This window comes from Eptatretus burgeri, chromosome 2 (assembly GCF_056783735.1).
Source record: "Eptatretus burgeri isolate ZD-2024b chromosome 2, Ebu_testis_v1, whole genome shotgun sequence".
NCBI classification, from domain to species: Eukaryota; Metazoa; Chordata; class Myxini; order Myxiniformes; family Myxinidae; genus Eptatretus; species Eptatretus burgeri.
The window spans coordinates 71,598,563-71,625,609 of NC_140962.1; the positions used below are offsets into that span (position 1 = coordinate 71,598,563).

The following is a 27,047-nucleotide window of genomic DNA, read 5'->3' on the forward strand; positions in this document are numbered from 1 at the left end:
GGGGCATCACAGAGTTCTTGCAGTGCTTTCACTCCTTTGACGCGTTTACTACTTTTGTCCAAGTAGTAGTAAATATCGATGAGAAAGTCATCTAATTCAATGGGTAAGGCCTGAGCCGCCTTCTTGGCCATATTGTGCATCATATGGCAAGGGCATCCCATGATGTAGCACTCTGGATTTTGTTTGTGGATATAAGCAGCGACTCCTTTGTGCTTGCCCACCATGACAGAGGCATTATCAGCACAAAAGGAAACACAATTTCCCCACGGAATTTTCCTGTCACTGAACTCATGATCAAGCAGTTTGAAAATGTTTTCTCCAGTGGAATCTTGTTTGCACGCAGGCAAACTTAGCAAACCTTGCTTCACAATCCCAGCACTGTTGTCATAGTATGAAATCAGGACAGGATATAGCTGGGCCTCACCACTGTCATTGCTACCGTCTGGAGCTAGGCTAAATGGAGCTAGTCTAGCAATATCGGCAATAGATGAAGCAGTAACATTTGACAACTCACCAATTATTGCTGAAGTTTTTGTTCTTGCACATCCATACTTTGAAGCAACTTTTGAATCTGGAAACATCTTTTGAAATAGAGGTCCAGCATGATCTGAGACTGATATGGGCAAGTTATGTTCCACAATAAATCCACTAAAGAGAAGTTCCGCTCGGGTAACATCCTCTTCCTCGCTTGTCCCTTGTTTGGTGAAATAATTCAGAAGTGTACCGGTACTCGTGCTCGAAGATCTCTCCTTTGCAATGTCTGTGTGCCGTTTGCTTCCAACGTGCTTCCGAATATCATTGTGACCTCCGTGCTCAACTGAAATATCAACGCTGCATACTGTACAATACGCATGATGAATTCCTCTTTCAGACTTTCGAATACACGGGTATTGGAGACTGTATTCGGTCTTGTACTTCTGAGACCATTTCTTGGTCTTCGTAAGCTTCTTTTCTGCCATTTCGTAATCAACATCGATGGCTTGAAGCATCGGTAACTTCGAAGTCGATGTTCCACAGCTGCAGCGCGACTCGTAGAACTCTAGCGGCTGTTAAACACCGCACGGTGGTCGCGACCGCCGGGCTGGTACGGGGCCCAGCTGCATGCAGTGAGCGTATCGCATGCATATACACTGTGCATACATACCGCATGCACTGTATTGCACACATACCGCATGCACTAAATCTCAGTGCATGATCGCATAAGCGAGATCCAGACCCAATGTTTCGCTGCTCCTCATTTGAATTTGCAATTTTTTACGTACAATTTGGTAGCAGCGAACGTTATGGAGTTACCACATGCTATACGTAGCAGACGATGCTTTTCATTCAATTCTCATACTAGTACATTCTGATGAGTCAATAGTGCAAAAATATCAAAATTTCGGGAGGATAAGGATAGTGATCGTAAGGGCGGGAGTTTGGGTGAATTTTCGGAAGCCTCCCGATTAAATCGGGAGGGTTGGCATCTGTGCTTTAACTGGTACAAGTATGAGCTACTGGTTTTTTCAACTGGGAAATTGGAATTCTGACTGAATTTAACTGGTACTAGTTGAAACCAATAGAGACCAGTTAAAGACCAATTAGAACCAATAGAGACCAATTGAAAATGTGTACTGGTTTTAACTGGTTTTTCGACCTGGGTATGCAGGGTATTCCTGCTGGTAGTATCATTTTCAGCTGTGCCGCTGATGCAGTGCCACCTGGAGGTTGGAACAAGAATTTTCAATTTTTTTCGGATGCCAGCAAAAACTTACCTACTACTCACCTACACATACTATCCAGTACACGTGGGATCTTTGACATCCACCAACTAATACTGGCAGATGGGACACACAGTCTAACGTCCATATGAAGGACGACACAAACCTTGATTAATCGCTTAACCTGCCAAACACCAGGGTGATAGTCTATCGCTGGATTGACATTCATATCCAGCTTAGACAGCTCAGAAGTGAGTTTGCATAAATCGAGCCAATCCTGACAGCCTCAACTTAATTAACTTTGAAGATTTTTTGTTGGGAGCAGGATTTGTGGATTTTTCCCAGTCATCCCTACATTCATCAGATACAGATCATGTGACAACTATGTTAAGCGATAAACCTTTTCTCTGTATAACAATATAAACTTTTCAAACTCTTGTCCCTTGTGCTTTCTGCTCCTCTATCTATCCTTTCTTGTTCTCGGCTCTTAATTCATTAGATGAGCAAAAATGTGGGAAATTTTCCACCTGACAACTTCACTCACCCCTCCAACCCCTGCAAGTTGTGTACATATGATTGGATGTAAGCGTGATGTTGGCTTCGTGGTTCCGGTGGCTGGTTTGGGATCTTAGGGTCCTGAGTTTGAGCCCTGTTGGCTGCTGAATTAACACGAGGTTGGGTTGACTCAGCCTGTCATCCTTCTGAGATTTGCGAAATGAGTACCAGTGTACTGGTAGAGGGGCACAGCATCAGCGGCACAGCCGTGTTCCAAGCAAAATGATAGCTACCCGGGAGCTTTACATCCCTCATTGTCTTAATTATCATGCTATTTCTCTGATTCATTCCCCATCCACAATTAATTCAATCTTCTCCTCTATATATTGCTTCTTTATCCTATCCCACCTCTTACTCCACTCCTCTTTGCACTTTGTTGCCCTTCCACCCCTGCGTGGTTGTTTGTATTACAACAATTATCTCAAGCTCGTGGTGGAGCTTGTGTACTATTGATATGCAACTTTATCAGCGAAGTGTTATGTTATATGTAGGTTGAAGTACTGTTCATTTATTTTCTGGAAGCCTGGAAGCCTGGTGTTGGCTGAGTGGTTGGGGTGGTTGCCTTGGGATCTTAGGGTCCAGAGTTTAAGTCCCATTTGCTGCTGAATTAACACGAGGTGGGGTTGACTCAACCTGCCATCTTTCTGAGGTTGGTGAAATGAGTAGCAGTGTACTGGTAGAGGGACACAGCATCAACTGCATAGCCGTGCCCCAAACAAAATGATAGCTACCCGGCAGCTAAGCTGCCATATTCAAGAAGAAGAGGAAGATTGTACCATGACACTTGCTGTGTTTTTGTACACAAAGTCGAGGCTCATGGAGGAGCTAGAGCAGTGTCTACATCGGTAATCTTGTTCCTCAAGATGACTCATAACATCTGCACTTCATCAACATTTAAACAGAATGGATATAAAATTGTCAGGTCAGGTTCGATCTGTGACCTGCTACAGGTACCATGTAAACCTGTACTAACCTGTTCCATGGTCGGGTTGTCGGTGACTAAACCGTCTCCCCCACCAGGTTTTCTGGTGAGGGGGTGTTTGGATATGGACACCCAGCAGGATTAAAAACAAAACCTGTCAAAGGGCGGAGGAGCTCCTTGTGAGCCAACGGCCATCCATATCTAGTGCCAAACTGTGCCTGCAGACGTCCTCCTGCAGTTTGGTTACTTCTTATTAGGAGATTGGTGGCAGGATTTGCACTCCGGCCACCGTAAAACCCTTCATTCCGCAAAACGCAAAAACGCAAAAAAAATCTGAAAACCCACTCCGTGGGAGTACCTCCTGTGCAGCTTCCCTTCGCAGGGCAGCTCACCGCATGACGGGATTGGGGCAAAGCCTTCGGGACCCCCAATCTTTGATAGGAGGGAAACCATGGGGTAACATCCCTGGGTCAGATTGCGGGAGAGTGTGTCGGAGTGGTGCTGAGGTGTCGTCCACCAGACGGCGGTCTCCTTGGGTTAACCTGAGGCGGTCCCTTCGGGTGGGTGCCTGGAATGTCCTATCCCTAAGAGAGGATGATCACCTGTCTCTGTTATCATCTGAGCTCAAGCGTTTGGACATCGGGATTGCAGCTCTCTCTGAGGTTCGGAGACCGGATTGCGGCGAGATAATGGTGGGTGGTTACACCTACTATTGGTCTGGTCGCTTTGATGGTTACCATACCCAAGGAGTTGCTGGAGCTGTGTCCAATAAGCTGACCCCAATGATAATTGAGGTAACACCAGTCAATGAGCGTATTATGAGATGAAGGATTTGTCACTCCTTAGGTGTCATTTCCCTGGTCTCTGTTTATGCTCCGACTGAGGCGAGTGATCTCACCGTGAAGGATGCATTCTACGCTACACTCGAGTCTGTGGTTGATCAGTGCCCCAGACGAGATACACTTCTAGTCTTGGGGGATTTCAATGCATCGACTGGAACTGATAGGGATGGTTATGAGGTGTGTGTTGGTCCCCATGGGTCAGGAACTATGAACCAGAATAGCACTAAGTTCCTTGACTTTGCAAGAAGTCATGGACTTAGGGTGGCTGGTTCATGGTTTCAGCGCCCACAAGCTCATCGCTGGACTTGGTATTCCAACGCTGGCGGTGTGGCAAAGGAGATTGACCATGTCCTCATTGACGGTCGTTGGAGGATGATCCAGAACTGCAGGGTCTACCGGAGTGCTCCGTTCCTCAATACTGACCACAGGCTTGTTGTTGCAACTCTAAAGCTGCACCTTAAATCCTGGAGAATGGTACCATCCCAGCCTAGGCTGGATGTTGCCAAGCTCAGGGATGAGAGAGTAGCTGAGGAGTTTGCGAAAAGGCTGAGTGGACACTTGGGGGGTCTGGGTGCTTTGGGGGGTCCTGAAGAGTTGTGGAGCGCCTTCAAGACCACCATCCTTGATGTTGCCGGTGGATGTCTTGGAACTCACCGCAGGGCAAAGAAGAATTTTGTCTCTCAAGGGACACTGGATACCATTGACCAGAGTCGCAGGGCCAGGCTGAATGGCAGAGCTGAGCTGTTCAGAGAGCTGAGGCGTAAAACTGTACGTGCACTGAGGGTGGACAAGGAGGCCTATGTGCGAGGAATCTGTGAGGGGGTAGAGCATCACCTGTGGACAGGTGATTCTCGTCCCGCTTACAGGGGAATTCGCGCATTACGTTCATCCAAGCCCATCCCTCGGAGCACTGCAGTTCGAGCAGAGAGTGGTAGGCTCTTGACAGAGGTGTCTGAAGTGAAGGCCCGCTGGGCCGGTTACTTTGAGCGGTTGTACCAGGTGATCCCCCAGCTGTCGAGTTGGACGTCAAGGGTGTTACAATCCCTGTTGCTGACCCACGAATCAACTGTGGTCCACCTTCGCTTGTGGAAACACGGGCTGCGGTGAATCAGTTGAAACGGGGCAAAGCTCCAGGGATCTGTGTCATCCATGCCGAACTTCTCAAGGCTGGTGGAAATGCTGCACTCGTGTCGTTGCATGCAGTTTTGTGCTCTGCCTGGAACACAGGCATCATCCCAACTGACTGGAAGAGGGGCCTTGTTGTCCCTCTCTGGAAAGGGAAGGGTGATCGCCAAGACTGCAACAACTACCGAGGGGTGACGCTGCTCTCAGTGCCAGGCAAGGTCTTTGCTCGGATAATTCTTGATAGGTTTCGCCACCATCTGCTTGAGCACCAGCGTCCAGAGCAGTCAGGCTTTACACCAAAGAGGTCAATGATTGACCGTATCCTTGCCCTTCGTGTCCTCACCGAACGCAGACGAGAGTTTCGGCAGGGGCTGCTTGCAGCCTATGTTGATCTCTGTAAAGCGTTCGATTCAGTGAATCGGGATGTCCTCTGGAGGATTCTTGGTCTTCGTGGGGTGCCACCAAAATGATCGATCTGATGTCTGAACTCTACTCTGGTTCTGAGAGTGCTGTGAAGTGTGGTGGTACCACCTCTGACTTATTTCCAGTTGTTACTGGAGTTCGTCAGGGATGTGTACTTGCCCCCACACTTTTCAGCACTTGTATGGACTGGATTTTAGGGAGGATGTCAGAGAGATCAAGTTGCGGTGCATCGTTTGGGAATGTCAAGATCTCGGACCTTGATTTTGCAGACGATGCAGTCATCTTTGCGGAGACTTTAGACATCCTTTTGGGGGCCCTCGAAGTGCTGAATGAGGAGTCGGAGCCGCTGGGATTACGGGTTTCTTGGGTCAAAACTAAGATCCAGGCTTTCGGTGACATCTTGGATGCTGCTGTCCTGTCTCTGTCTGTTTGTGGTGAGGATGTTGAGGTCGTGGAGAGATTCACTTACCTTGGCAGTGATATTCATGTCTCTGCTGGCTGCGAGTCAGAGGTCAATAGACGTCTGGGTCGGGCTTGGGGAGTCATGGATTCACTGGATCATGGGGTGTGGCGCTGCCGGTACCTGTGCGGGAGGACGAAAGTCCGAGTCTTCAGGTACTTGGTACTTCCAATCTTGCTCTATGGGTGCGAGACTTGGACTCTGACCAAGGATCTGAGACGGAGACTTAATTCCTTTGGTACCAGGTGTCTTCGGAGAATCCTTGGCTATCGCTGGTCGGATTTTGTGTCCAACGAGCGGTTGCTGAGAGAGACTCGGATGAGATTTGTTACCTGCATAGTCCGTGAGCGTCAGTTGCGGCTGTATGGACATGTGGCTCGTTTTCCTGATGCTGATCCTGCTCACCAGATTCTCTCAGCGAGGGAGTCTCATGAGTGGAGGAGGCCAGTGGACCGACCACGTGCCTCATGGTTGCAGCAGGTTGACCATCATCTCAAGGAGATGGGGATGGGCCTGGCATCTGCCTGGGGGATGGCCAGACGGAGGCCCCTGGAGTACTGGCGGAAAGTGGAGGCAGCGACGCGCTGTTCTGGCACATGCTCCCATACCTGACCTGACCTGATATAAAATATTAGTCTTATGAAGGAGACACTACGGCAACCAATACACAGCTCTTGCCAACATCCAGGGAAGTATAAGATGTTGGCCAAAGCACAAGTTGAGGTAAAGAATAATGAGCATCATCTACATTCAGGATGGCATGAGCAATGCATCATCAACATCCACAATCTCAAGCAGGTTGTCTCGGCATCACCCATATCTATAAAATCAGAACAGCCAGACCATATCGGATAATGACTATACTCCTTTAATAGACGAGTGTATATGCCCTGTCACTATCTATTCCTAATCATTAACTTATTTATCTAAAACACCCAAACATTTGATTGCCCGACGCTGTCACAACTTCTATTGGTTTTGTTCAAGGGTTCAGCAAAAGTTGACATCAGATTTTCTTACATATGTCAATTAATTGATTAAAATTATAACCGAAAATGAAAATAAATCAGGTGGCACAAAGGTTACTCTGAGCTGTACAGCCACTACAAGTCTACACAGTCATCTAAGATGTTTACCAATGAAGGAGAGAATAGGTTGAGCATAATGAACTTTATGATTGTTTAACATTCCCAAGGAAAGATGCCAATGGTGCAAGCGAATACATGGAAAAATGTGGACTGGCGTGATCCTCATAAGATGGCAATGGAAGAGCCACTAATAGATGACAACACTGAGCACTGAACAGAACAAGTTGTTCATCGTGGTTGGAGAACAGCATGGAGGGAACTTTGTAATTAAATCATTGTTTGTTTCAAGTCTGGGTTCTTTCTTCTCTACTCTGAGAGGCTGTCTTCAAAAGCTGAATCGTCTTGTTTCCATTTTTGATCATTGTTGTTGTTAATTTGTTGATGTAATTAATGTGCTTGGGTGTCTCGAGTGCCATCCCATGTGTTGTTTTTTTGTTATTGTTCTGGGTTTGTGTGTCCGTTTCCAGGTGGTGCTCTAAATTGTGGGCCTCATTCAGGTCTGTTTCTATATTTCCTCCCCTTCCCTCTTTGCGTCTTCATTTTCTCGACTTGTTACCCTGCTGCCCCACTCTCATGGTTTGCCTTTTTCCCCCCGATGTCACCTCGCTCTTCTATGAGCCTTGATTTCAAGGGGGAAACTCGAAGGGCACTCGGTAGAACGCATACCTCTGTCACAAATGCCGGATCCAGTAGAACATATCGGGCCCAATCAATTTTTGAAATATCATGCAATATATTGTTTTTGGTGAAGTGAAGTAGTGAATAGTGAAGAATCACTTTAAAAATTAACAAAAACTCGCGTATCTGCATCTGGATTCGGATCTTCACCAAAATCGAATCAATTCTTCTTTGTCACACACCAAACTCACCCACCAAGTTTTGTCCATATCCGTCCATCACGTTTTGAGATTTCCTGGTCACAGACAAGTATGAGGAGGCTGAACAATTCTTGGACATGTGTAACCGAGTCATGTGTGGGCCCTCGACTTAAAGAGAAACAGACAACCATGAAATGAGATGGACGTGTTTATTACACTCACAGATGCTTGTTCAGCACACTCCGTGATATTCCCATTACGGCTTAACCAACACAACCTGGTGTATAATCACAAGTTTAACGAACTGTTACAGTGTAAAAACAGCTTAGTCATCTACTGAGGACAGTGGTGTCACCCGGATGGCATATCTACCTGTAAACCATCCTATAACAGAAAACAGAACCATCCATGAAATGATATGCATGGAATAACCAGTGCTGCAATGTAACGGTCACAATGTAACGACCCCTGTTACATGAAGTCATTACATACACAAACGAGAGGGGGAGCACTCGGTAGAGTGCAAAACCTCTGCCGCCAATACTGCAAGGTCACTCAAGTGAACCTGATATCCAATTCATTCAATTTGATGTCAACATTGCTCACAGAGTTATAGTTTGCAATTTTCCCTTTTACTTTTAACTTTTACATGCTCAATTCATTCATCATAACTGGATTCCTTGAGACAGAAATTGATTTTACGTGGGTATATCCACCTGAAGTTCCAAAATCAGCCGCAATTATAATTTTGGCATGTTTTTTTGTTGGAAATCACTTATAACATGTAGAAATGCAAAAAATAAAAATAAAAAAAATCAATTTTGTTGAAAAAAAAGTTGCAAAACATTTTTTTTCTCTCTAACAATTTTTTTTTTGGGGGGGGGGTTGTAAATCACTTAAAACATGGAGAAATGCAAAAAAAAAATTCAAATATTTTTTCAAAATGGCCGCCATAGCGGCCATATTGGATTTTGGACCAAATCCAAAATCTAATGGCATGATCCTTGGACCATACCTAATCCCCCACCAAGTTTCGTCGAAATCCGTCGAGGAGTTTTTTTCCGTAATACTGTTCACAAACAAACAAACAAACAAACAAACAAGCAGTCATAGATTGGTACTTACGAAATCGTCAACTTGCCTCTGACCTTGTCTCATAAAAGCTGACGCGAGAGAAGGTAGCGATGCAAACCAGAAGTTCCTACGATGATTCTGTTCCAAACCATCAAAAATCGTAACGTCGACCGAAGCAAAAATCTCCATTTCTCCACATGAATTTACGGAATTATGTTTGACCTCACTATAACCTTGACCTTTGACCGATTTTGACCAAAATCTAATCAGCGCAAGCCATCACCCTCCTGAATCAAGTGCTTTAATTTGACATTGGTAGCTTCTTCCCTTCTTGAGTTATCGTGCCTACAAACAAACAAACAAGCAGTCAGAGACTGGTACTTTCGAAATTGTCAACTTGACCTCTGACCTTGTCTAATAAAAGCTGTCTCAAGAGAAGGTAGCGACGCAAACCAGAAGTTTCTACGATGATTCTGTACCAAACCATCAAAAATCGTAACGTCGACAGAAGCAAAAATCTCCATTTCTCCACGCAATTATTTTATCAAAGTCACAAATCCGTAATATTCAGGCATCCACCAACAATCTTTACATAATCCGACAGCTTAGCGAGTCAGGCGTGCGACGATAACCTTTATTGGGATAAAAAAAAATGACTTTTAAACACCATCTTTATCGAAAACACCGTCAGCGCGCACACGGAAAACCTTTACGTGACTCAACGACGCCTCTACTCAAGTGCACTGCACCACGTGACGACCTGTGACGTGCGAGTGAAATATTTTTTATACAATCTTAAAACGTCTCCAAAACATCCGATTTTTACCAGAATTTCGACAACCGAGTTTTACGCATCCTAAGCGATCGCAAAAACCGAAGTCGAAATTAAAATCGAAGCTAAAACGAACTCGGAACGTCGAGCGAAGCAAAAATCTCCATTTCTCCACGCAATTATTCAATATTATTTTATCAAAGTCCCAAAACCGTAACATTCGGCCATCCACCAACAACCTTTACATAATCCGACGTTTCAGCGAGTCAGGCATGCGACGATAACCTTTACTGGGATAAAAAAATGACTTTTTAAACACCATCTTTATCGAAAACACCGTCAGCGCGCAGACGCAAAACCTTTACGAAACTCAACGACGCCTCTACTCAAGTGCACTGCACCACGTGACGACCTGTGACGTGCGAGTGAAATATTTTTTATACAATCTTAAAACGTCTCCAAAACATCCGATTTTTACCAGAATTTCGAGAACCGAGTTTTAAGCATCCGAAGCGATCGCAAAAACCGAAGACAAAATTAAATTTCGAAGTTAAAACGAACTCGTCACGTCGAGCGAAGCAAAAATACTCCATTTCTCCACATGAATTTACGGAATTAGGTTTGACCTCACTATGACCTTGACCTTTGACCGATTTTGACCAAAATCGAATCAGCACTAGCCATTACCCTCCTGAATCACGTGGTGCAATTTGACATTGGGAGCTTCTTCCGTTCTCGAGTTATCGTGCCGACAAACAAACAATCACACAAACAAACAAACAGAAACGGAAGTGATCAATATACTTACGAAATATTTAGATGTCGTAAGTAACAAGCAGTCATAGACTGGTGCTTACAAAATCGTCAACTTGACCACTGACCTTGTCTAATAAAAGCTGTCTCGAGAGAACGTAGCGACGCAAACCAGAAGTTTCTAAGATGATTCTGCACCAAACCATTAAAAATCGAATGTTTTGGATGTTTGACCTCACTGTGACCTTGACCTTTGACCGATTTTGACCAAAATCTAATCAGCAATCGCCACCATCCTCCTGAATCAAGTCGTGTAATTTGACATTGGTAGCTTCTTCCGTTCTCGAGTTGTCTGTACCAAACCATCAAAAATCGAATATTTGACCTTGCTGTGACCTTGACCTTTGACTGATTTTGACCAAAATCTAATCAGCAATTGCCACCACCCTCCTGAATCACGTGGTGTATTTTGACATTGGTAGCTTCTTCCGTCCTCGAGTTATCGTGCCTACAAACAAACAAACAAATTAAGTAACAAAGAAACAAACAAACAAACAAGCAGTCATAGACTGGTACTTACGAAATCGTCAACTTGACCTCTGACCTTGTCTCATTTAAGCTGTCTCTCGAGAAGGTAGCGACGCAAACCAGAAGTTTCTGCGATGATTCTGTATCAAACCATCAAAAATCATAACGTCGACCGAAGCAAAAATCTCCATTTCTCCACATGAATTTACGGAATTATGTTTGACCTCACTATGACCTTGACCTTTGACCGATTTTGACCAAAATCTAATCAGCACTAGCCATCACCGTCCTCAATGACGTGGTGCAATTTGACATTGGAAGCTTCTTCCGTTCTCGAGTTTTCTGTACCAAACCATCAAAAATCGAATATTTGACCTTACTGTGACCTTGACCTTTGACCGATTTTGACCAAAATCTAATCAACACTAGCCATCACCCTCCTGAATCACGTGGTGTAATTTGACTTCTGCCGTTCTCAAGTTATCGTGCCTACAAACAAACAAACAAGCAGTCATAGACTGGTACTTACGAAATCGTCAACTTGACCTCTGACCTTGTCTAATAAAAGCTCTCTCTAGAGAAGGTAGCGACGCAAACCAGAAGTTTCTACCATGATTCTATATCAAACCATCAAAAATCGTAACGTCGACCGAAGCAAAAATCTCCATTTCTCCACGCAATTATTTTATACCTTAACGTAACTCAACGACGCGTCTGCTCAAGCGCACTGCATCATGGGACGACCCGTGACGCGTCGAGTGAAATATTTTTTATACAATCTTAAAACGTCTCCAAAACATCCGATTTTTACCAGAATTTCGACAACCGAGTTTTAAGCGCCCTAAGCGATCGCAAAAACCGAAGACAAAATTAAAGTCGAAGTTAAAACGAACTCGTCACGTCGAGCGAAGCAAAAATACTCCATTTCTCCACATGAATTTACGGAATTATGTTTGACCTCACTGTGACCTTGACCTTTGACCGATTTTGACCAAAAAAATTATACAAAACTCCTCTATTGGGTTTATATAAAACTCCTCTATTGGGTTTATATAAAACTCCTCTATTGGGTTTTTATAAAACTCCTCTATTTGGGTTTTTATAAAACTCCTCTATTGGGTTGAAATAAAACTCCTTTGTTGGGTTTATATGAAACTCCTCTATTGGGTTTATATAAAACTCCTCTGTTGGGTCTTAATATCACTCCTCTATTGGGTTTATATAAAACTTCTCTATTGGGTTTATATAAAACTCCTCTATTGGGTTTATATAAAACTCCTCTATTGGGTTTATATAAAACTCCTCTATTGGGTTTATATAAAACTCCTCTATTGGGTTTATATAAAACTCCTCCATTGGGTTTATATAAAACTCCTCTATTGGGTTTTTATAAAACTCCTCTATTGGGTTTATATAAAACTCCTCTATTGGGTTTATATAAAACTCCTCTATTGGATTTATATAAAACTCCTCCATTGGGTTTTTATATCACTCCTCTATTGGGTTTTTATAAAACTCCTCTATTGGGTTTATATAAAACTCCTTTGTTGGGTTTTTATAAAACTCCTTTGTTGGGTTTTTATAAAACTCCTCTGTTGGGTTTATATAAAACTCCTTTGTTGCGTTTATATAAAACTCCATTGTTGCATTTATATAAAACTTCTTTGTTGGGTTTTTATAAAACTCCTCTGTTGGGTTTATATAAAACTCCTTTGTTGCGTTTATATAAAACTCCATTGTTGCATTTATATAAAACTTCTTTGTTGGGTTTATATAAAACTCCATTGTTGCATTTATATAAAACTCCTTTGTTGGGTTTATATAAAACTCCTTTGTTGGGTTTATATAAAACTCCTCTGTTGGGTATGTCGTAGTAAATAACAGTAGAGTAGAGGTATATTTCTCCAATGTTTAATTACCTGTTCTCATTTCTGAATGTCCGGATGACAGAGGCAACAGTGAAGCGACTCAAATTCAGCTGAACTTTCCGCCCGGCCTCCCTCAGGGTCAAACCACTTGGTCACCCAAAGTCGCCCCAATCTCGTCCGAGATATTTGCCCTCCTTGTTCTTCCTCGTTCTCGTCCTCATCCTCATCCTCATCCTCATCCTCCTGATGCCTCTCTGCCTCTTGCTACAATGTTGTCAGTCATTGTTCTTCAACTTAGGAGAGCTCACCTGTCGCCCTTTTATTTGTGTTAAAGCTCTGATTGCGGATTGAATAATTAAAGCAACTTGCATTTCACCTGTAAGGAGTGAATGTGTTCAATTGATAACTGAAGTTTAGTATTTTAAATGGTAGTGTTTTCCATGCGAACACAAGAGATTTCCTTCATGAAGATTGTGCCAAATGAGAATTGTGTGAAGTGTTTTGGAAAAGGGTTAAATGAGACTGAAATTTGTGTGAAAACAAGTGAAATGTGCTTATAGTTTTGAAGAAATTGTCTTTATTTTTTCACATGAACTCAAAATTTTCCTCATTGGGTTCATAACACCAGTTCCAGTGAGTAAACAATCGAGAAAAACTGTGGCATGAAAATTATCTGCCACCATGATAGGAATTACTAGTTTACCTTATATTGTCATAAGTATCCAAAGTTGAAAAAATTAGCATCTACACCCACATTTTCAGGCTCTACAATTCTTATGAAACCACTGAATTCACAACCTCCTTATTTGTAAAATAGATGGCATCATGATGACGTGCATCTACTTAGTCCATAACATCATATTAGTCCATTAGTTTGACGTGCATCTTACTTTGTTCAGAATTACCAAAAAAAGTATAAAAATAACAGTAGTAGTTGTCATAGTTTTTTAAATATCAAACTGAAGAAAACAAGTATACCCGAATGAAGAATCTTCTTCTTCTTCTTCTCTTTCTTCCTTCGGCTGATCCCGTTTGGGGTCGCCACAGCGTATCATCCGTTATGATCCGCATAGGTTTTATGCCGGATGCCCTTCCTGACGCAACCCTGGTCGCCTCTTACGACACAGGGATAAGGATTGGGTTTCGTCATGATTCCGGGATGCCCTTCACCCTCTCAAAGCGCAGTGCAGAGCAGCGCAGAGCAGCGCAGAGTTCCCGTCCTCAAGCGATCCTCCAACCCAAGCCTCCGAGTAGCCGGATTACAGGCGCACGCCACTCCGCCCGGTGAATACCCGAATGAAGAATATACCACTAATTTCATATTTTCTGTTTAATGTTTGGTTTCCGTTTCATTCGCTTTATGTCGGCCATGACAAGGTAGTTGAGTGCAGTAATTAAACCGACAAAGGAAGTTTATTAGCCATACTATCCGTCCCTTAACTAATGTTGAAAAAGAGTATATCATTTTGTCGTGCTTTTTAAGACCTAAACGTCATCTTTGTAAAAAAATATATATATAACGACATGAAGCAGGAAGTGGACTCTTCCCCGAAAATGGCAGTGTCCTTCAGTTGCCGGCCTCTGTGCTTGCTTGGATCACGGTTATTATGGCGGCAGAGAGGTGCAGCTTTTGGGAAAGGAAAGGAGATTCGGATTTATGATTCCATTTTTTTGCTGCCTTGGTTCTAGTAAAGTACTATCGACTTGTTTGCATCTTATATATTATTTCCGAGTTTGTGGTTTCGTGTCGCGCTATCTTCGACTTTGTTCTGCGCTCGAGTAACGTGATATTCGGCTTACATTATCTCAAAGACCATATGAGGTGCATGGTACAAAAAAAAGTAAATAAAATGGTTCTGAAACAGTGAAATCGTATTCCACTTACTGCATTAAAGTAAAATTACTACTGATACTCTGCATCAGTTGCTTTCACAAACACTCTCACCCCAAAATGTCGCGCAGAGCACGGGTTATGCGAGTTCTTTATAAACACGAGACTTCTTTGAAAAATATATGAATGTGAGGTAAACTTGCGTGTTCGTTGTGAGGTAAACTTGCGTGTTCGTTGTGAGGTAAACTTGCGAGTTGGTTGTTGTGAGGTAAACTTGCGAGCTCGTTGTTGTGAGGTAAACTTGCGAGCTCGTTGTTGTGAGGTAAACTTGCGAGCTCGTTGTTGTGAGGTAAACTTGCGAGCTCGTCGTTGTGAGGTAAACTTGCGAGTTCGTCGTTGTAAGGTAAACTTGCGAGCTCGTTGTTGTGAGGTAAACTTGCGAGTTCGTCGTTGTGAGGTAAACTTGCGAGTTCGTCGTTGTGAGGTAAACTTGCGAGTTCGTCATTGTGAGGTAAACTTGCGAGTTCGTCGTTGTGAGGTAAACTTGCGAGTTCGTCGTTGTGAGGTAAACTTGCGAGTTCGTCGTTGTGAGGTAAACTTGCGAGCTCGTCGTTGTGAGGTAAACTTGCGAGTTCGTCGTTGTGAGGTAAACTTGCGAGCTCGTCGTTGTGAGGTAAACTTGCGAGTTCGTCGTTGTGAGGTAAACTTGCGAGTTCGTCGTTGTGAGGTAAACTTGCGAGTTCGTCGTTGTGAGGTAAACTTGCGAGCTCGTCGTTGTGAGGTAAACTTGCGAGTTCGTCGTTGTGAGGTAAACTTGCGAGTTCGTCGTTGTGAGGTAAACTTGCGAGTTCGTCGTTGTGAGGTAAACTTGCGAGTTCGTCGTTGTGAGGTAAACTTGCGAGTTCGTCGTTGTGAGGTAAACTTGCGAGTTCGTCGTTGTGAGGTAAACTTGCGAGCTCGTCGTTGTGAGGTAAACTTGCGAGCTCGTCGTTGTGAGGTAAACTTGCGAGTTCGTCGTTGTGAGGTAAACTTGCGAGTTCGTCGTTGTGAGGTAAACTTGCGAGTTCGTCGTTGTGAGGTAAACTTGCGAGTTCGTCGTTGTGAGGTAAACTTGCGAGTTCGTCGTTGTGAGGTAAACTTGCGAGCTCGTCGTTGTGAGGTAAACTTGCGAGTTCGTCGTTGTGAGGTAAACTTGCGAGTTCGTCGTTGTGAGGTAAACTTGCGAGTTCGTCGTTGTGAGGTAAACTTGCGAGTTCGTCGTTGTGAGGTAAACTTGCGAGTTCGTCGTTGTGAGGTAAACTTGCGAGTTCGTCGTTGTGAGGTAAACTTGCGAGTTCGTCGTTGTGAGGTAAACTTGCGAGCTCGTCGTTGTGAGGTAAACTTGCGAGCTCGTCGTTGTGAGGTAAACTTGCGAGTTCGTCGTTGTGAGGTAAACTTGCGAGTTCGTCGTTGTGAGGTAAACTTGCGAGCTCGTCGTTGTGAGGTAAACTTGCGAGCTCGTCGTTGTGAGGTAAACTTGCGAGTTCGTCGTTGTGAGGTAAACTTGCGAGTTCGTCGTTGTGAGGTAAACTTGCGAGTTCGTCGTTGTGAGGTAAACTTGCGAGTTCGTCGTTGTGAGGTAAACTTGCGAGTTCGTCGTTGTGAGGTAAACTTGCGAGTTCGTCGTTGTGAGGTAAACTTGCGAGTTCGTCGTTGTGAGGTAAACTTGCGAGTTCGTCGTTGTGAGGTAAACTTGCGAGTTCGTCGTTGTGAGGTAAACTTGCGAGTTCGTCGTTGTGAGGTAAACTTGCGAGTTCGTCGTTGTGAGGTAAACTTGCGAGCTCGTCGTTGTGAGGTAAACTTGCGAGTTCGTCGTTGTGAGGTAAACTTGCGAGCTCGTCGTTGTGAGGTAAACTTGCGAGCTCGTCGTTGTGAGGTAAACTTGCGAGCTCGTCGTTGTGAGGTAAACTTGCGAGTTCGTCGTTGTGAGGTAAACTTGCGAGTTCGTCGTTGTGAGGTAAACTTGCGAGTTCGTCGTTGTGAGGTAAACTTGCGAGTTCGTCGTTGTGAGGTAAACTTGCGAGTTCGTCGTTGTGAGGTAAACTTGCCAGTTCGTCGTTGTGAGGTAAACTTGCCAGTTCGTCGTTGTGAGGTAAACTTGCCAGTTCGTCGTTGTGAGGTAAACTTGCCAGTTCGTCGTTGTGAGGTAAACTTGCGAGTTCGTCGTTGTGAGGTAAACTTGCGAGTTCGTCGTTGTGAGGTAAACTTGCGAGTTCGTCGTTGTGAGGTAAACTTGCGAGTTCGTCGTTGTGAGGTAAACTTGCCAGTTCGTCGTTGTGAGGTAAACTTGCGAGCTCGTCGTTGTGAGGTAAACTTGCGAGTTCGTCGTTGTGAGGTAAACTTGCGAGTTCGTCGTTGTGAGGTAAACTTGCGAGTTCGTCGTTGTGAGGTAAACTTGCGAGTTCGTCGTTGTGAGGTAAACTTGCGAGTTCGTCGTTGTGAGGTAAACTTGCGAGTTCGTCGTTGTGAGGTAAACTTGCGAGTTCGTCGTTGTGAGGTAAACTTGCGAGCTCGTCGTTGTGAGGTAAACTTGCGAGTTCGTCGTTGTGAGGTAAACTTGCGAGCTCGTCGTTGTGAGGTAAACTTGCGAGTTCGTCGTTGTGAGGTAAACTTGCGAGATCTTGTCTCTCTCCATTATTTCTGCCAACATTGTGTTTGAAATTTCTCACTTATGAAGCTGTGTCCTTGTTTACACTGTAACTATATTAAATGGTTGACGTGGTCCAGTGAGATGAGCCTTTGCATGACGTACTTTAAAAGTGCCAACTCGTTATTTTACACACAAGCCGAAACTTCCACAAGTACGGTGTTAACTTACCACACGCTTCGATCCCCAAACTCCCTTCTCCGCAGCCATGACCTTCCAGAGTCGAAACGCGATGAGTGGCCTCATCCACAAGAATACACATTCAGCTTCAGAGCCGCCTTCTGATCCAGATCAGGTTGTGATCATTTATTTTTTCAATTTTGAGGGTTATCTTGGCATCTCGGAGGGGGCCTATAACCGTGGTGGTGGCTGGCTTAAGATATTAGGATCCTGAGTTTGAGCCCCTGTCAGTCGTTGAATTAACGCCAGATGGGGTTGACTCAGCCCATCATCCTTCCGAGGTTGGTGAAATAAGCACCAATGTACTGGTAATAGAGGGCACTGCATCAGTGACACAGCTGCACTCACAGAAAATGATGCTACCAGCAGCCACAGGCTGCACACAATGGCTCGCGATCTACGGGTAGGGGTGGGAGTGAATCAGGTAAGCTGGTTGACTAGTTGTTTGACTGTCACAATATCCCGTTTTAAAGCACACAATTGTATCGACCATTCTAAGCCTTGGTGTCGGTGTGGCCCCGGCTTAATGCCTTGTGGGGTTTCCCTGTGCCCCAATCGCCTTGGACCCTAACTCGCAGACACTCATTTGGGTACCACCTTTTGATAAGTTGGAAGCGAGATTCTTCGCTATTCTTCATGTACTCTGCTATCAATATTGAAGAACGTTTCCTTGGATTCATCACTCCACAAAACTTGTTTCTACATTGAGGCCACAAGATCGACATGTACGTCTGCGTGCGAGTTTCAGTAGGTGGAAAAAAGTCTTCCCGGGACTCAAAGTATCCACCTCTACTTCGTTGAGGGATCACGGTTCATGGACCAAGCTGTTCAACTTTTTTGTTCTCAGAGTTTTGTTCTGAGGGCTCTCTTCAGGATGGTTACCGAACCCCCGGACTGCCTCCAATTGTAGTTCGTTTGTGGTGATATTCCCGGGGATGGTTTTCAAAATCTCAGTGAGGTTCTTCTTTATCAATTCCATTGCTGCAGTTATCACCGGTACGATTTTGATGCTGTTCAGCTTCCAAGATAGCCTGGTGTTGGCTTCGTGGTTAGGGTGGCGGCTTGGGATCCTAGGGTCCTGAGTTCAAGCCCCGTTGGCCGCTGAATTAATATACACCAGGAGGTTGACTCAGCCTGTCATCCTTCCGAGGTCGGCAAAATGAGCACCAGTGTACTGGTAAGGGGAACACTGCATCAGCGGCATTGCCACGTCCCAACCAATGATACAACCAGCAGCCATAGGCTGCACTCGATAGAGCTTCCGAGCTCTCTTGATCTCATTTTTTAGGTCCTGGTATTTGGTCATTTTCTAGTTCTATATTATCAGAGAGAGTGTGTGTGTGTGTGTGTGTGTGTGTGTGTGTGTGTGCGTGCGTGCGTGCGTGCGTGCGTGCGTGCGTGCGTGCGTGCGTGCGTGGGCTCTTCAGTGGAATGCATGGCTCATGTCTGTACCCACTTACAAAATGTTGTGTGGTTTTTCTCTCTTATTAAACTTTTTAAATATTTTTTTCAATTAACTTTCAAAAAGATGGTCAGGGTTGGTGATTCTTGTACTTTTGTACTTCATCATGATGTTTTCCATGTTTTTGGGGATCATAAGGTTGGTTGGAATTGTCCTGATTGAGGTGGCCACCCTCTCAAAGCTGGGCAGCATTCCTTGTTTGAAGTGTAACAAGGATTCTGTGGGATCTCAAAACTTGGACTTCAGACTGATCTTTTACCTTTTTAACCTTTTGATAATCCTCAGTGTTGTACATTGAAATATATTTGTTCTGATGAGGGGTTGGGGGAGGCAGCTGGAGTTTTATCCACCATTTCAGTTTCCAGGCACTGCCAGTATAATTGCTCTTTGAAAACATTCCAAAAGTAATTTTCTGAGTATAAAAGTGTGTTGCAACAACCAAGAGATCTCCCTCGTTGAATTATCTGTTACTACTTTTGGACATTGTGTGTGGTGGACATTGTGTGTGATCTTGACTCGGAGTAAATATCGGCGGTATCTGGAAACCGAGATGGCAGATCAACCTCCCTGTTCCCCTGCCCGGCCTTCCAAGAATTCCTTGCAGTAAACATATCGTGAGTTTGGTAGGTCGAGCATCCATTCAAGTTTTTACACCATGTTACGGTCCTGCTATAAGACATTTTGTAATGTACAACATGGTGTGCTGTTGCAGCCTGTGCAGATGGAGAACCCTTATCATGAAACTCCTCCAAGATGCCCTCTTTGTCACTTTCGTGTGGATTACAAGAATACCCAGGTTCTGCAGACTTCCCCCAATTCCTCACACATTGCGTGTCACCACCACTCATTTCAACCATGTTCATGCACCAGAATATTCCATTCTTTCCACATGAAACATTCATCAAGTCCCAGCACAACCCTAATTGTAACATATCTGGAAGTTGAGGATAGATATGTGCAATTGAGGTGGAAGTGAAAAATTAGGAATTGTGAGTTATAGAAAATTAGCAAGGAGGGGGAGGGGACTTTCCTTTATTTCGTACCACGAGCATCAATTAAGCTCATGATGTTGGAAAAGGGGTCGAGTGAGACCTCGCTGGGCACCTGACTGCCATCTGAAAATGTCTCATCTTGCAGAGGAGTGCAGTCGAAACATTGGTGCCAATTTGTTGTTTTTAATTCTGCAAGTGTTGCTTGATTGAAATTTTCATCTCTCAAGGCTACGAACTTCTTTGCTTGATATGAAGTTAAACCTGCAAAATCAAATTGCATGGTTTTGTGAATTCCTATGGCTGCTTCTCTTATCTATTCTTAAGATATGTGCTATCTCTGTGTACATATACCTATGTGAGCTGGCATGTATGGATGCCAAGATGGAGAAAATATTATGGATATGAATATAATCAGAGCACTTTGCTTTGCTTTTTCTACAAATGGTTGAACTATTTGTTCTCGTATCATGCACTTTGCTCAACCTCAGCATTTAAAGCTCCTCATCGCTTCTCAGAATGACCATCACTCCACTTGACAATGTTTGATGTTGAATCTTATGCGCGACTATCAAAATGTTCTCAGCATGAGATATGGTTGTCCAAAAAACCCTTTTTTTTTTTTTTCTTCCAAAACCACAATTTTTACCTTGAAATAAGTATTCATGATTAGAAAATATTTCCTTCCAATGTATGTATGTATATATATATATATATATATATATATATATATATATATATATATATATATGTGTATATATATATATATATGTATATATATATATATATATATATATACATACACACACACACACACACACACACACACACACACACACACACACACACACACACACACACACACGAAAATAAATCGGTATCAGCTGCTAACCACGTTATCAGTCAGCCTCCCTTGGCTTTAGAGGCCTTTCTATTGTAATATCATTAACCACCCCTTGGGGATAGGAATCGATCCACGGACGTGTTTCTGGCTCCTTAGCTGTCATCAGTGCAAAGTGGATTCCCCCCAGAGAATGAACCGGCAACCTGTCTTGAGGCAGTACATACAACCAGCACTGTTGTGTGTCTTTGGTGTTTCTCAAATTAATGTATCTCATTCTGATGACTGAATATTGATGGAATTCTACAATTGTATTTATTTGGCAGTTAGGAGATGGAAATTTAACACACAAAGTATGAATTGATGAGGATTGTGAACAGTATTTGTGTGTATTGGTACAAAATAAGGATGGGAATGATTTAAATATGTATTAAGTGAGGTTGGGGGTGGGAGGGGGATGACATTGGGAGGGGGGGGGATTGAATATTCCATCTTTTGTAGTTAGCCCCTTAAGCCTTATTAATAGATTTTTGCCTTTTTTTTTGCAAATTGCCATGTTTGATGTATTTATTTGAAGTGAAGATTTTGCAGCACTGGGGTGCTTGTAGTCTATTTAAACCAAAATGACTATTCCTTTTCCCACCCCAGCTTCTCTCACAGTTCGTATCCCCATTTACGGGCCGTATTCTCAGTGCTGAAGTTACAGGTGAGATGGGGATCAACATTTTCGGTCTTCACTGAAACCAGTGTTTACTGTTCATGTGAGATACAGTGTATGGTTATTTATTTGTTAACAGATTGAGGCTCATCGAAGAGTTGAATGAAAAAGGAATTATGTTGACGCAGAGGAGTTGGCATACCAAGGAAGATTGTGGCATGAACATATACCTGGTGTTGGCTTAATGGTTAGGGTGGTGGGCTTGGGATCCAAGGATCCTGAGTTCAAATCCCCCTTGGCTGTTGAAGTAATACCAGGTGGGGTTGACTGCCTGTCATCCTTCCGAGGTCAGCAAAATGAGTGCCAGCTTGCTGGTATCCTGTGTCAGAGTGGCAACCCATCCAGGATTGTGCCCAATAGCCAAGGAGACTGCTTCGGCAGCACCAACGCTCTGCAAAGAATATGGTCCCGATGGATGGATGGATGGCATGAACATACTGATGGGACAAGGGAATCAAGTGGACCTGATAATAAAACGGGAAAAGCTGATCAATAAGCAATACAAAATGTGTAAATACAGAAGAGGGCAGAAGAGTCGGTGGAATGTATAAAAATCTGGGTTGGACAGGCTTCTGGAGGATATTCCACATTCGAGAGAAGTGGAGGTGAATGGGTAGCTTGAATTGAGGGGAACAAGGTTTGGGTTGCTGGGTGAGTGACCATATCTTGGTCAGGCCTTGAGCGACAAAAAGCCAAGGGCAGATGGGGTGAGACCAGAAAGGAGGCAAAAGAAAATTGAGCCATCAACCTGTCTGCGATGAGAGGAGCATGCCTTGCACCTCAGTGTCCTGTTGTTGAGTAACTCAACTTAGCTTCAGAGCCTGTGGGGTTTGTCCCTTGTCTACTAAAGTCCTTGTACTTCATGTTAAAGCACATCAATTGATGTCCTGCGTGTGATGTGTCCAAGCTCCATGACCATTAGAATAGTCATGTGAGGAATGTTCCGGTCTCGCATCTCTGAAAGCGTCGGATCATGCTATTGCACCAGACAGTGGAGGTCAGGAGAATAATTTGAAAACGCAGCAGATTTGGAGGTTTCACGGTTCATAGTTGGAATATGAAGACTTTTTGGTTAATAATAACTAATGCTAGTTTTCCTTTTGTGGATGGGTTGGGGAAATATGCAACTAAGATTGATAAATGATCAGTAAAAATAAAAAGGCATAATGCCAATGTAAATCCTCTATAAAATCTGCACATCATGAAAATTGAAGATGTGTAAGATAAGCTGTATGTTGAGTTACATTAAAAGTCTCAAAGCAGTTTTGAGATTAAAGAATAAATATTGGGTGATCGCGTCATCAGCTTCTCATGTGGAAGTTCATTAACTGAAATGCTTAGTTATCAGTTCGATTAAAAACAAAAACATTAAGACCTCTTTTTAGTCACAGGTGCATAAGAGCTTTGTTTCTGCTGCTGTCGTTGGGGTTATTGTTGGGGGTCGATTTTATTTATTTATTTATTTATTTAAAATGTGCACCTATTGGTCAGACAGCTGCCGGACCTCACCCAGATCTGTCACTCGACTCCACCCAGACGAACTGATATGGCCGCCATCTTGGTTTTCTGGTGGGCCGAACGCATTAGGCCTGTAGGCCTCTGCTAATTATACACTGGGTTTGTTGCATCAGATTTCCATTGGCTTTGTTTGGGTCGAGTGTTAATCACTATGACGGACCCTGAAAAATCTAATCATATGTCAAATAATAATAGTCAGGTTTAATCAAGCCTGTACACGCCTCCCGAAAACAATAGCATAACATAATTTTTGAACAGCCCCATATTGAGGTTAAACAATCCGTGACCGTGTGACAAATCGACTCTCTTAAGAGTGCTTTAAATGTGTGTTTCCCATTCGGCCCGTTAAAGGATTTTTGAAACCAATTCACTGGCGCTTAATGCCGAAGTCCCATACCTCGAATGACCACATACATGTTCTTATGAACAAAAGGTTTATTACCACGGAGAGGGTGGGAGGGTAGAAGAGAGGAAGAGGAGAAACACACAAACACCCATACACACACACACACACACACACACACACACACACACACACACACACACACACACACACACACACACACACACACACACACACACACACACACACACACACACACACACACACACACACACACACACACACACACACACACACACACACACACGACAAACAGATATAAAGTAATTCCCTGTTCGGAATCGCTATGAATGTCATGTGGATGTAATCTGGGCCGTGGGTAATGTTTGCTTTTAATTCTCAGACCCAGCTTTTACCACATAGACACGTGGGACATGAACAAGAATTAGGGGGGAGTCGAGTGGACAGAGGAGGCAAAAAATGTATATTTTGTGTCGTGGATTGTGACCACAGTGTGGGTCATTCTTGTTATTTATAATGGACCTTCAAATGTGGAAAGATAAGAAAAATAGCAGAGTTCAGTTTATACTTGTTCTGTTATAGGCCTTTGCAAGAAGAAGCAAAAGGAGGTGAGCAAAGCAATAAAAAGAGCTCAGAATGCCGGTAAGGATGGTGATTGTCATCACTTTCAAATTCCATTGTTCCTCTTTTGGTAGTGTCATCTGCTTGAGTGAAATTTATGGATCAGCATTCTGAATACCCAAGAGGCTGGTTCGACATTGACGTGTACTGTTTTTTTTGTTGTTGTTTGTTTTTAGCAGAACGTGAAATTTGGTGGAATGATGATTGTTTTATTTTGAGCAGATTGTGCAGGAAATTCTATTTATGCTGGTCATAGCATTTTGGGTAAAAAAATCAAGGTCGTGACCAACAAGGTCAAATGTGTTACGGAACAGAGGCGTATCATTACGTTCCTTGTGAAATAGATCAAAGCAGCTCTCATTCATGGAAAACCATATGCACAATATTTATTTGATCTCTCTTTCTTTTCAATATCAAGGCTTATGACAGAAGGTAAAAAGACAATGAAATGACAGTGCTGTAGTAGGGCCACTTTTGCATTCAAGCAGGGACATGAACAGGAAAGAAGGTGAGGGGTAGAGGGAACACCTTGTGACGTGAGATGGTGCACTGCATGCCTTTGAAGCCCTGGAGGGAAGAGTGCGATTGATTAGCCTCAGAAAGGCTGCTTCAGGCATGGGAAAAAGAGTGGGGATGTGCATTAAGCCTGTATTTTGAGAGTTTAACCAGGAGGGGGAGTGGGTTACTGGAAGAGTGAGGAGGATTGAGGGAGTAGAGGGAACAAGAATTGAGGAAAGGTGGTTAAAATTAAAAACTGAGACCATGGCCCCAGAATTGGACAATACATTTATAACAGCCCTCACAGTTTCCACCCCCCCACCACCCCAACATGATTCAGAATAAATTTAATCATGTTCAAAGTTGATTTTTCAACTTCTGTGCATTCACAAGCCCCAGATATGACCTCCTCATCACAACCCAAACCAGATACAACGTCTCCTTCAGGAAAGTCTGCCCGGTACATTGCAATTGTCTTGTATGTCAGTAACTGCTATTGCACCATACAACTAGTGCAATTGTACTCACATCATGAAGATGTCCTTTGGTGAAGAGTTGGTAAATGACACACAGCATCGTGTTTCCAATTGCAGATGTCCATTCAATAAATCGCCAGGCCTGCCATGTTCACAGGAGGCACTCCCGCAAGGTTCAAAGTCCACTCAATGGTAATGATGGTCGAGGGTTTGTGTATCACGTGTAATCCACAGTTATTTCGGCCTTGCTCCGGTCTACATCACCGGAAGTCTGCAGTATGGATAGCTTTAAGATCTCAGCCTTGTCAGCGAACTGAGAAAGTTCTCCAACTCTTTCATTGTGGAGAGGAACAGCCCTTTCTCTCAAGTACTTTCCAAGTATTTGCAACTCATTTAGAAGTTTTGTGAGCCATTTTAGGTAATAATCCTTGTCTCACACACACCATAAACGTTGGCATGCCCCAATGGCCGCTGTTACTCGGGGGTGTTCTGCACATGTGCGCAAAGCGTTCTGAGGTGGATTGCATCATTTTGAAAGTCCCGCATTGCACAAGAATTGGATGTCTGTATTTGGAGGTGTGGAAACATTTTCTCACTTAAAATGAATAAAGTTATGCAAGGCAGGTACCAAAGCCCTTCTACTCTACTCGACCTCAAAGGACCTGGGTACTCCAGCATAGATTTATTTTGGAGACTTTTAAGTCATTCCCATTCTGTCCAAATTTGTCATCTCGATGTTTTGTCTCTGAACGACTCGAATAAGATCCAGGTGGCATCAAGTTTACGAATTATGATGTTGAAGCCTGTTTTCTGAAATATCTGCATACCCATCACAAATATTTCTATGGAGGTGGCATCAATGCACAACCACATAGGCGGGACAGTTATGTCTGTAACGGGGAAATACTTTGAAAAATAATTGAAGTTTCATCAACTCTCCTCGTCCTTTTGATTTCTCTCTAATTAAAAAGTACACGTCAACCTCGACCAACTCTCTTTGTGTGCGTGTGGTGTGTGTTTGTGAAAGCTTAGCTTATTTTAAAACAGTTTTTGGTGAGTGGTATCATCTCAAGTCCCACTGCTATTTTGTGCTCTCTCTCTCTCTCGCTCTCATTGATGCATCCATCTTCTGCATGCAATTCTCAGGTGTGCCATTGTGCTTTATACCTCAAGCTTGGTCAATAAAGTTAACGTTTTTTCTGTGCTGATTAGTATGTCAACCGAGGAGTAGCTTGCTGTGGAATCGATTCAGAAACATTTTAATTTTGATTTCCCTTTTAAATGATGAGTGAAGAAATATATATATATATATATATATATATTTTTTTTTTTTCTACTTTTCCCGCTACCCTAGATGACGTGTCTGACTTCAATTTTATATCCTTATCCCTCTCCTGCTCTCACAGCCTTCCTACCAGTTATTCACAAAGATCCAACATTTATCCATGATCCAAGGATACTTGCAGACAAGCAAACGCAATGACCATCGGTGCAACAAACCTCAATCTCATTCTGTTCTTTTACGCCTCTATAGAAGAGGATCATACTCGAGGCCACTGCGATGAATTATATTGGCTGCTGGAAGTACTGTAAAGCCACTGGACCTTATTTGCTAGTTTGGAGTCTTATCTGAACCATTTGATGTTCTTGTTGGAGAAATGGCTTGGAATGTCTGTAAATTGCAGTTTTTTTAAAGTATCTCACTTACCCTGTAAATTATGGTAACTAAGGTAATTCAATAGAAAGCTTGAAGAGCTGCCTGGAAACCCCTTTTTTCAGTCCTTGCACTTGTGACTGTCTTAGATGTTTTGGTTACCTGTTTTGTGAATAAATCATCTCCAGTTGATTTGATCATCTCCAGTTGATTACCAGTTTGATGTAATTGTAAAAAATAGACTTAAGCCCCTGCTCATTGAACCTGCTTTATTTGGTGCT

At 43.4% G+C, this 27,047-nt stretch overlaps 2 protein-coding genes across 2 annotated transcripts; both read left to right on the top strand.

Annotated features, from left to right (window-relative positions):
• Window positions 1-14,436: 14,436 nt before the first annotated feature.
• Window positions 14,437-26,636, top strand: LOC147032284 (small ribosomal subunit protein bS18m-like). The gene is made up of 5 exons (XM_085869750.1): window positions 14,437-14,549; window positions 17,652-17,740; window positions 19,800-19,883; window positions 24,100-24,125; window positions 26,519-26,636. The coding sequence occupies exons 1-5, from the start codon at window positions 14,453-14,455 to the stop codon at window positions 26,559-26,561; spliced, it is 339 nt and encodes a 112-aa protein (XP_085725876.1). The 5' UTR covers window positions 14,437-14,452; the 3' UTR covers window positions 26,562-26,636.
• Window positions 14,880-17,533, top strand: LOC147032285 (uncharacterized). Its single transcript, XM_085860204.1, has 4 exons — window positions 14,880-14,897; window positions 14,953-15,000; window positions 15,325-16,453; window positions 17,526-17,533. The coding sequence occupies exons 1-4, from the start codon at window positions 14,880-14,882 to the stop codon at window positions 17,531-17,533; spliced, it is 1,203 nt and encodes a 400-aa protein (XP_085716330.1).
• Window positions 26,637-27,047: the final 411 nt, after the last annotated feature.